The sequence below is a fragment of the Melospiza melodia genome, chromosome 9, assembly GCF_035770615.1.
Source record: "Melospiza melodia melodia isolate bMelMel2 chromosome 9, bMelMel2.pri, whole genome shotgun sequence".
Taxonomy (NCBI): domain Eukaryota; kingdom Metazoa; phylum Chordata; class Aves; order Passeriformes; family Passerellidae; genus Melospiza; species Melospiza melodia.
This window is the reverse complement of record NC_086202.1, coordinates 17,923,620-17,934,661: the sequence shown is the minus strand read 5'-3', so window position 1 is coordinate 17,934,661 and position 11,042 is coordinate 17,923,620. Positions and strand designations below refer to the sequence as shown.

The window sequence follows — 11,042 nt, the reverse complement described above, 5'->3', positions numbered from 1 at the left end:
GAGGACAAAGAAGGATTTTTCTTCCCATTTTTGTACAAAGGGGTTTTTAGTATAAACAACCCACCCTGACAAAGGGGGTTTTGGCACTGTTTCTTACTATGTGAACTCTGTTTGTCTTTACCCCTTGAGTTATTTTTACTACAGATAATTTGGTTACATCTGTTTTGCTCCAGTGAAGCAGAAATTAAGTGGGTGGGCGTGTTGAAACTGGACTTTTGGGCCCATCAACAGTTAGTGAAGTATGAAAAAGAGAAATGGAACTTCCTCTGCTGTGACTCTCCTAACGATTGTGTGTCTGCGTGAGTCCTGGCATCGTCTAGTGAGGAGGTACCACTGGACTGGGGGACATCTCTTTAACAAACAGCATGGTGGGGCTGCTGCAAATGACCATCTGTGCTTTTAAAGTGGTAGTGGGAGGATGGAAATGGAGCACACTTAGGCTTGGTTCTGAGTTCGGAAGTCTGAGTGAGGTTCTCCCTGGACTGGTATTAATATTCTCTTCTGGATCTCTGTGTTTCTGCCACTTATCTCAGCAGCGTGGGTTGATCTAGATTGCAGCTGAAAGTGGACCAGCTGCTATGTGAATGGCCTACAGCAGGAAAGCAGCAGATGTGCTGGCACGGAGCTTCACAAGATGCAGGAGCTTGCTCAGCCTGTGCTGACACTGCCAGAGGCGCCGCAGCAGTGCAGCAGGGGCTGTCAGTGGCTCTGGGGACCACTGAAGTGGCCAAATGCAACATTCACTGGAGCTGCTCTGAGTGTGCACAGCTCTGGGTGACCTTGCATCTTCTTGGAAAATACTCTCTAAATTATAGTTTAGCTAATTCTTTCCAAAGCCTGGTCAGTTTAGAGGCTACTGTATGTATAGACTGGTGCAGTCTTTTCCTTGGGATCTAAAGTATATTTCTGTTTTCTGCAAAGCTACAGCTCTGCTTAAATCCTGGTATAATGTGTAAGGGGATAAACTGAACCCATGATTTTGCTGATGCCTGTATTCCAATCCATTCCCTGTAAGGGATGAGAGCTGTCCTCTGGGATTGCTCTGTGCCAGGAACACCACTGCATCAAGAGAGGTCCCTGTGGAGTACAGGCAATGGTTATCCTGGCTTATGACTTACTAGGAGTCTTCAGCCTGGATTAGCAGCACTTTACGCAATGAAATTGCAGCTTGGTTGGAAGAGAAAGTTGGTTAATTTTTCTTCTGAACGCTTTTCCAAGCATTTGAATAAAGCATATGTTAGCAGGTGGCTTTAACCACCAAGGGTAGAGTCCCCTCAGGTTTCAGTCACTGTAAGGTCATGATCCTGTTGTTTCTCAAGATCACCATAAAATTGCTGGGGAGAAGCAGTTGGAAACACTTGAATCTCTTGTGTAAAAATCTTTAAACTCCACCTCCCCTTAAAAAAAATAAATTATAAAGCCTTTCAAATGTGTTATTAGGGAGAACAAAAAAGCAACTAGACAACTGAGAAGTAATCTTCCCCCAAGCCCCTATCTAATCAGGGTTCATTTATGTTGTCAGTGAGCTTATAGTTCTTGTTTGCCTTTTGATCTGAGTAGCTGCCTTGATAATTTCAGTAAAGAGGTCAGGGACACAGAGTTCCCCTTGTCATTCAAATGTATTTATTTTAAGGGTTCAGCATTTGAGGAAGGATTACAATAGTTGCCTGACTTCGGCCATAGATTGTTGCACAGGGAGCATGAGCTTTGTGGTGCTGGATTCCAGTAGTAATTATGTAAGCCTTAAATTTAAAACCAAAATGAAACAAATCCCACTCCCCTTCCCCCTTGTGAATATGATACAGAGGGGGAAATACCTGGTTACTCTTGCTGCAGGGAGAAGAATGCTGTGCCTCCCAGGTTTGTGTGTTAGCTGAGCTGTTCTAAATTGCTTTGGGAGCTTGATGGCTCCTGAGCTGTGGCTCATTTGCTTTTCACTTCTGCTTTCCTCAGGAAGTAAGTGCAGCGGCCTATCAAGTGATTCACAGTGGAAATTTTAAAGAGCAGAGTGGGAGCTACTGCATACACCAGCATGCCTAGAAGGGCAGAGGCAGCAACACTCATTTCTCTGGATGTGGGCATTGACTGCAGTAGGAGCTACCACATCTAGGAGCCCAGGTATGTCAAGAGATTGTCTGTGAAAGCAGACAGAACACAGTGCAATATTGGCTGCCACTGGGGGTATATTTTGATAGGATTACTTTCAATTGGTGAAAGATTCAGTTGAAGTTCACTCTAAACTGCAGTGCAAAGACAGTTTTCTTTAGGAAGTAGCGGAATTCCTGTTTTCAGCATTTACAAATTTTTAGCTGTCATAACTGTGTTCATTCAAGAGTCATCTTGGCTGCCAATGAAAGGAAGGGAGTATAAAAGAATATCACGCTGGATTTTTGGGACAATCTGAGCTGTGTGTTTCTGATAGTTCACACAATCCTGGAATTTAATAGTCAAGAAAAGTATATTAGAGAAAGATTTTTTTTTTAAAGCTGGTACTTCTAGAGCTAGGGGTCTGCTATTTTTTCTAGTATATCTCTTGTTATCTGAACAATTGAAGTAAATACGAGGCCAATTACAGTCTTTATTTTTTGTTCATGTACTTTTGGAGATTAAAGATTGCCATGTACACTGAACTAACATTTTTTAAAGACACTTACAGTTAAAAGGAGACCAATTTTGGCCTGAATTTTGGTATGAGACTTGATTCTCTTTTGGTCTTGGTGCAAACTGGGATTTTTTTACTTGAATGGAATGCTTCTATGAACTGCTGAAGGGGGTAATCACAGATAAATACAATTAAAATGTTATTAAAAATAATGTTTGTTCAACTAGTAAGCTGTTAGTAACAGTATTCTGTTGATCCTTCTGCCAGTTTTGGTCAGGCCTTTCTTCCCTTCTGTCTTTTCAGTCTGTAAAGATGTAACCACATTACTGTGTGATTTCACACAAGCTTTATTTAGAAAAAAAGGGAAAATACATGATTAAGTTCCATTTTCTCTCTGTAACATGACACTGCATTCTGAATGATGCTATCAGATTTATTTGGTTAGTCTTCACTTTTATATCTTTTAAAATATTTATTATTTAGATTTTACTTTTTGTATCATTGTTATCAAAAAGTATCTTCTCAAACTTAAGAATCAAAAAATTTACCAAAACTGAAATAAGCTATTAACTTACACTGAGGATAAGAACAAGTGGTGGAGTGTACAATACATAATATATAAGACTTTTTCAAAATATTAAATTTATCCTTAATTCCAAAGATATTTGAATAATGAACTATGTGATTTTGTGGTAGGTCTAAAAGAGTAATTGTCCTGCCAGATGATTAGAAAATTAAAAGGATTTAAAAGTCCTAATCAAAATGTAGATGCAAGAAAAGGCTTCTAGTGGAAATAAAATATAAAGCATATTGTGCAAGTAGAGTCAACAGACTGATACTGGAGTGCTGATATTTAATCTGATATGGCTTTTGTAGTCTAGATGGTTGGAAAAAATACCAAGGAATATCATAATCTTCCTTTTGCTTTCATGTAGTTTTGGAGATTGAAGTGCTTCACATACACTTTAAATGTCTCACATAGCCTGTTACAAGTTGATCTTCACTAAGGAAGTTGTTTGTGAGTAACTGGTTGTAAGAGTTTCTGTGGAGCTGGAATGAACTCTTTCATTGCAGGGATTCACAGAGTGAGCACTTTGAGAGGCTATCCCTGCTTGCTTTAACTGTGCCACCAACAGGAAAGGCCTTCTCATTCAAGTATAAATAGAAAGAGAAAATTGGTAACCACATTTCCAGGGCCATGCAGTGTAGCTCAGGGAGCTGACTCATCAGTCACTGACCTTCGTTTGAGGCCAGTGGAAGCCCTTCATTTCACCTCTCCATGACTAATTTCACCATTTATAGAATCCCTCTGCAAAGCACTTTGGGGTTCTCTGTGCAGAAGACCACAGTGAGTGTAGGCACTGGAGTGAGTTACTTGTAAACACTGATTGAGGCTTAGCAGAGTAGCTTCCAGGGTGAGGGATCTCCTTGAGGAAGGGAATGGCTTTCCTATTTGGGGATGCAAGTTGAGCCTCACTGAAAACATAACTGAACTATGCTCACTGCTAGAACAGTGCCCAGGCTTTCTCAACCAACACACTCACAGCTTCAGGATGACTCAAGTGGGTCAAAATCCCACACCAGAGTTAAGTATAACATATGACAAATGTAACTCCCACACAGTCATGAGGAACAGAGTCTTCCTGTTTACTCTGTGCACTCACCACACTTTTTCTTCTCATAGGGCTTGTTGTCTTAATACAGATAATTAAGGAAAACAACAGCAGCAAAACAGAAAATGTTGTGGAGATAGGAAGTTCCAGACTGACAGTTCCTTGGGGACCGATCAAAATTATATAGGCCTCCATCTCCTAGCCAAGGACAGAGTATGGGCTGTGGTAAAATAAGCTAGCCTGGGTGCAGTGTGAAGGACCAGCATTTGCATCTAGGCACAGATGTCTGCTAGGACCATCATTTGCAGGTGGTGTGGTACACAGCGATGGTGCACAGTGACAAGATAAATGCCCTGCCCTTCATCACTGCAAGAGTGTGGAAGTGAGACTGGTTCATCTGGCATGGAGTGGGCAGAATGCAAGCAGTAAGCTAGCTGTGTAACTGATGGATGAAGAAGGAAGAGAATCCCAAATGTTGTTTTAGCGTTGGCTCATAATTCTAAGCCAGACTCATAATACTGTCTTTTAAAATTTATTTTCATGTCTGTATGTGTTGGTAATGCAGATCTGACTCAGAATTTTAGTTACATTTGCTTTTTTGGCATTTCTTTTTGAAATGGTGGAATAGCAGTCAAAGAGACACTGTAGAGAAAGAACCAATTTCCCAGAAATGAAGGTAGATTAGTGTTTTTCTTTGAGAGGTAATGATTTGTTAAAGACTCTCTTGAGCTCTTAAAAAATGATATACATGGTAAGCAAAGTGAGCTACATTCATCTTGGTGACCACTCCCATCTGCCCACCCACCCATAATTTGTCCTGTTGTAGTTTTAGGAGTAGCCAGGCAATGACCTAGACTCCAGTAAGCAGATGGATGGCCCTGATGGAAACTGGAGAAGCCTGATCTCCATTGTTGTCATGATGTAGGCTCAGTACAGCAGGGTGAGCTCACAGAGGCTGTGGCAAAGTAGGGCAGAGTGAGCACCCAGAACACTAAGGATGAAAAAATGGCTGTAAAGTAGATGAGACGACTTGGGGTTGAGATAAGGGTACCAGAAGGATTCCTCGATGTGTAGTGTAAGATGAAATTAAAATCACATTTTAATTTTGATGGAAATGAGAGTGCCAGAAGCACCATGCTCCTTCATTGTGGCATATCTGCTTCAGTTTACAGGATCAGCAAAACAAGCAGTGTTGTTGTGAAAATACCTATTGTACAGAGCTGTACATCTGCCACAAAAAGAGCTGAATGTTGCTTCCTCTTTGGACCAGAACAGCTCTGTGAGGAATCTTTGGCTTTTCCACACAGCCACTATTCCAGATGGTCTTCAGCCCCACTCTGGGTGGGAAATATATCAGTGATGTGCAGCTAGGTTTAGCATCCACACTCAATGAAATCTGTAACTTGGCTCTTAGTTAGTGTTCTATTGCAGATCTGCTGATAGTAATAATTATAACTTTTACAGTTGGGGTGGCTGAGGTAAAAAGGGAGAGGACCTGCCTCAGTGGCAAAGCTAGGACTGGAATCCAGATTTGCTGTGTGGTTTACTGGTTTGTTCTGCCAAAGCCCAGATGAGTTGTGTAGCACATGCATACATCTCATGGAAGAGAGCTTGTTCATGCAGCTGCAGGGCAGTAATGTTCTTGTCCAGGAGCAGGTTGATTTGCCATTTAATTGGAAAAAGTCAGTGACTGAGAATGATGGTTTTAACTGCTGGAGTTAGAATTTAGAAATATGGAAACAGTGTCTAATTTCTTGGGTGAGTTGACTGGTAAGATGTGTAAATAACACAGTATATTTATTTGGTCGCATCTCAGCATGGACCAAGCAGCTGAACTCCTGTGGCAGCTGGAGGAGTCACCTGACAATACAGGACAGCAGGAGCAGAGCCCTGGTGATGGAGACACAGCAGAAGGGCTGGAGCAGCCTGCACACAGCAAGGATGAGCAACCCCACGGCAAGGATGAGCCACTGCAGAGCCATACCATCCTGTGGGACACTCTGGGCAAACAATTTGTAGAATACGAACAAGTGGCTCCATTTCTCATCCCAGAGGAGCAACAGAGAAGGCTGCTAGAATTTCTTCCCCTCTTCTTAAAGGTTTGTTCTCTTTATTGCCTTTGGTGCAGATAATAATTTGAGTTTCTTTTGCCTTATCCATTCTGCGGTCACCTAAACAGCCATTGTAGTTAATTGAAGCAGGATCCCTTTAGGTGATAAATTTCTATTCCATTGGGAGCCTCCTCTCCAGCGTGGCAGCACAAAAAGGCCTTGGCTCTGTGTGAGCCCTGCTCAGCAACGACAGCAGTATCTCTGTTATCAGCCCTGTGTGCAGCACAAATCCAAAACAGCCCCATTGAAACCAGACCAGCCTCTACCCCAGACCAAACCAGCACACTTCCTCTTCAAGGTCTGTGGAAAACACATCCTTAATGCTTCTAGGGTATTATTCAGACCAATGAACAGGCCTTGCTGTAGAAGATTACCTCTCTCAACTGCTTCCTCCTGTCTTCATAAGAAATGTATTGCAGGCTTTATATGAAATTCTTCCATTGAGGTTTTCCTACCTCAAATTTACAATTACAATTGAAATTCTTAGATCTCAAAGTTTCTAAGTTCTATTAGAGCTTTAGTTTTTGAATACCATGTAGTGAGCATGAAAGAAACAAGTTGTGTGAGATGAGATTATATACAATTTCTTTATATTTACTGCTTCTTAACTAAGTATGAATAGCAAGAATGTCTTTAATGTGCTGATAATTTTTGGAATGAAATTTTCAAAGAACTGAGAAAGCAGAACAAGGGTGATAAAAGTTATAAAATCTTGAAGTCTTAGGAATTAAAAATTGGGCCACATAGCAGAAAATTCTCACATGTCACGATAAGTAAGCAAATAAATGTTAGTACCAGTACTTTAGGGTCAAGGAACAGTTGCTCCCAGGAGGCAAGATGAGTATTGCTGAGGGACTGGCAATGTCGTGCATATGCATCAAGTGTTTCCCTCCTGTAGGGCTGAACTTCACAAGGCTTAGGATTGTGAAATCCTGATACTGAATTTCAATAATGCTTGAAAAAGGGGGCTTTTAAATTCTCAAAGGAAACTTTGCTACTGAATATATTCATAATGGAGAAGTGATTTTTTTCATTAGCTTAACACTTGATTTTATTCCCTAGGCATGAGATTCTTCCTCTCCACTTTTCTTAGATATGCTGCTGGAGCTTTGCACTGCCTTGTAGGCCTTTAAGTCCAGAAGTGTGACTAGAGCATTTTGGCTTTGCAACATTCATTTAAGATTACATTCTGCCTTTTAGCTTTTAGTCATCATGTCCTTGCCCACATGACTTTTAGTCCCTTCATATGCCTGCCTTCTGTTGGGTTGGGGAAATGCATCTCAGTTTGGGTGGTGCACGTTGTGAAGTTCTTACAGAAACTACCCTGTTTAACAATGGGCTCTGGGTGAGCCTTCTCCCTCCTTGGAAGATTTTTCTCTTGCTTTTACTTTCCTGTTCTGATCATGCAGATGCCAATGCATCTCTGCCTTTTTGTTTTAGTGCTTTAGCTCTTGCTCGGCTGGGTGAAGAGAGGGGTCACCAAGCAGGAGACACCTGGGGTGCGGGGGCTCGTTATTCACTGCGGCTCCTTGACGTAGAAGGAGAAGATGTGGGAGGGAAATGTCAGCCATCTGCTCGTGATTCAGGCCTGGGCTGGGAGTCATTTTAATGTGCCTTCTGTATCTTCCCTCTTGGTGCCTCAGAGAGTATCAGAACGTTCTATTACACGGCTGGTTTCGAGCTAGCGTCTCTCCATGAACCATGGAATAGGAAGGGCAGATGGGAACAGCAGACACAGGGAACTTGTGGCAGAATCTTAAATATGTAGAAACAGGTTTAAGAGGAAGAAAGAAAAGAAGATTACTTTGATACCATATTATTTGATTTTCCCCTCAAGGCAGACATCCTACAATGGAGTCAGGTTGATATGCTCCCAGATATAGATCTTCTGTAGGCTCAGACATGAATATGAAATTAATAAAATCTGTTCCTAAAGGAGAGTGTATTCTGAAGATTGGTTTTTAGCCCTCAGGAAGAGTAGTGACACAATCAAATCAGAATGTTAGTGGCCTGTTTTGTAGGGAGACGAACTATTCCGTTCATCAATTGCTATGAACTTTTGGTTACTGCTCTCTGCTGTGTATGATCCAAGCTTCTAAAATTTATCCTTCTCATTCTGTTAGCAAAAGAGTGAGTATAGTGAGGCCTTTCTGAAGTGTAAAGAGGATGTTCCTCTTTGAGGAAGAGGGGCAGAAATCTTGCACTGCTTTCTTCTGTAAAAGGCCATAGCTTAATGACAAACGTTGTATATTTTTAAGTGACTATAGGTTTCTTGTCATTTTGTTTGCGCAGCTTGCTTCTGCTCTTTACAGATATTCCCTCCCTTCTGCATTGGAAGTGGATGAATTTGTGGATCTTGCTTCTGCAACTGAGTGGTTCTGAAATTAACTTAGGATCAAAATCTGAAAAAATTAATTTGATTTTAATATTGGCTGATTGATGAAAATTAATAATAGGCACACAGTGCACTTGCATTTCAGTCTTGTAGCACAGAAAGAAGATTTGGGTGCATTTTACTTACTGACTGCAGTAAAATGATGTAAAAAGTTGAAGCTTGCCTGATTATTGAGAGGTCACTGACATTTTGTCCACAAGCTGCCACCTGTGATGAAAAAAAAGAAATTGAAAGCCATGGTAGGGAAGGGAATAGTATTTGTGGAGGATCTTCATTTACGAAGAGTTGCACTGATTTCTTGACAGAAAGTAATATGGGATGTCTGATCCAATTTTTTTAGGAAGACATGTAATTTTTCTTCCTTTAATCATTGGGGCTTATGGCATGATATTTCAGAGCTTCTAAAAGGAGGAAACTTTTGTAAATTTTGTGAGTTTGCTGAGGACAGAAATATCTGTGACTGGTCGTTAGAGGTGGATGCTGAGCTATTGCTAATACATAAATATGTGTATCATCAGAGATTTTATATAAAAGAATTGGCACCTGGTTCTTGAAGGCTGGTTGGGTGCAATAGTATTAGTCTGCTGGAATATTTTCTTTATTGATGTTGAATTTTTTCCCCCAAAGATAGGGCTAAGAAACATAAGAAAGATTTGTCAGACTCAGGGAATCAACAAGTCTTCCTGTTATTTATCTACTAAGTTTTGTACTTAATTGCTTGTCCATTCTTGAAACAGTGAGTTATAAACTTATAAATAAGTTGTTTATAAGCTTGTGTATAAGTTTGTTTCTTCAGGGCATTTGTCATATTTCGAAAGGGGCTAGCATAATTTTTGATACAAATTAGTGACACAGGGTATGACCAACATTTACACCGTTTGGAAAATACTGTAAAAGTTCTCTAGGACGTGCATTGCATGATTCAAAAGGTAGCTCCAGTTTGACTTCTGTATCCAAAGTGTCATATTCCTGCCTGTCTGAGAAATACTGCTTAGTGGATTATACTGACTACTGAATTTTATAGAGGAATGTTAGTCTTGTGCTTCTTTATTTATGTTTATTCATTTTTGTCAATCTACCAAAGACATGATGTGTCAGAGACTTAACAGTTGCACTTGGATTTCAGGCCTGGGAACAGTCTGCTGGAGTAATTGTATTCCCCAACATTCAGCTGTTAGCCAGTGAGGTTTCCAAGCTTCTGACTAAAGAAATTAAGAGGAACCTCAATGGAAAACCTGCAGGTAATGATCCCATACAATTTCCATTGGATCCAGTTATTTTGGAAATGTGTGTCTTTCAGTTGTACTCTGCGCTGGAAATAAAGGAGGACCAGGAAAATGCTGTGCAGCAAGCCAGATATTTTAGTAGGTGTGAGCTAGCACTGATTTGAGGTGGTTGCACTGAGGATTTCACCTTGTATGACATGCTGATCTTTAGTTTGGAACTCTTGTAGCTGGAAGTGTGTAATGTAGAATGCAGGTAAGAGTGAAAGAGTAGGTTACACACTATTCTGAGGAGCTTTCTTAAAAATGAGAGAAACATTGCTAGCCACATATGGCTTTCCTGGTGGCTGTTGTACATTCTTTGTGCTGTCAGCTGCCAGGCTTCATGAACTGAGCTGGTATTCTTGGTGAAATTTGTCAGTTTGAAATATGTAGTTTGCATGAACTGAGCTTGATGCTGAATCAAAATAATTTTGTTTTTCTGTTTACTTTAGTGGACTCCTGCTACTGTAATTTTGTTAAATTTGTCAGATCTGTGATAGATAAATGCATAATGCATAGATAAAGCATAAATGCAGCATTTTCATCTTTGACTAAGGAATTAAAGTTTAATGTTTTTGTGATAACAGAAGAAGCTCGTCTGGCGTTGGAGCAATTGCTGAAGCAGAAAGATGAAGCAGGAGATGGCCATTTGCTCCTGAAATCAGTGTATCTGCTCTCACAGACTGACTTGGTAAGAGAAAATACCACAAAGCATGTTTTCCATTTTATTTCAGAGAAACTCTGTAGGTGCAGTAGAACACTCAAGTCTCAGTATTTGCATTATCCCTAATATTTTGAGTTTGAGCATGCCCAAGGTATACAGTTAAAGGACACACCACCAGGTTTGTAGGCCAGTCTTTTCTAAAAGATAGAAGTAACTATTTTGTGCTTTCTGATACCCTTTTAGTTTTGGTTGTCAGATGGCTGGTTTTTCTAGTGTTTCACTGCTTCCCCTCCCCATTGTGTATCTTTTTGTGTATTCTTTACCAGTCTAATTTACATATAAGAAAAGATGAATAGTTAGAATCTGTCTGGTAATAGAATGGTTGACTTCAC

At 40.5% G+C, this 11,042-nt stretch overlaps 1 protein-coding gene across 2 annotated transcripts in view; it reads left to right on the top strand.

The window, feature by feature from the left end:
* The first annotated feature begins 228 nt into the window (after positions 1 to 228).
* WDFY4 (WDFY family member 4) overlaps positions 229 to 11,042 on the top strand; it is a 114,260-nt gene continuing 103,446 nt past the window's right edge. For both annotated transcript variants that reach the window (XR_010028711.1, XM_063163594.1), the window contains exons 1-5: positions 229 to 327; positions 1,954 to 2,118; positions 6,032 to 6,314; positions 9,848 to 9,962; positions 10,574 to 10,677. Coding sequence is in view for 1 of the 2 variants with exons in the window: in XM_063163594.1 (XP_063019664.1) it covers positions 6,033 to 6,314; positions 9,848 to 9,962; positions 10,574 to 10,677 (501 nt within the window). In the remaining variant the exon portion in view is untranslated. The remainder of the gene's footprint in view (positions 328 to 1,953; positions 2,119 to 6,031; positions 6,315 to 9,847; positions 9,963 to 10,573; positions 10,678 to 11,042) is intronic.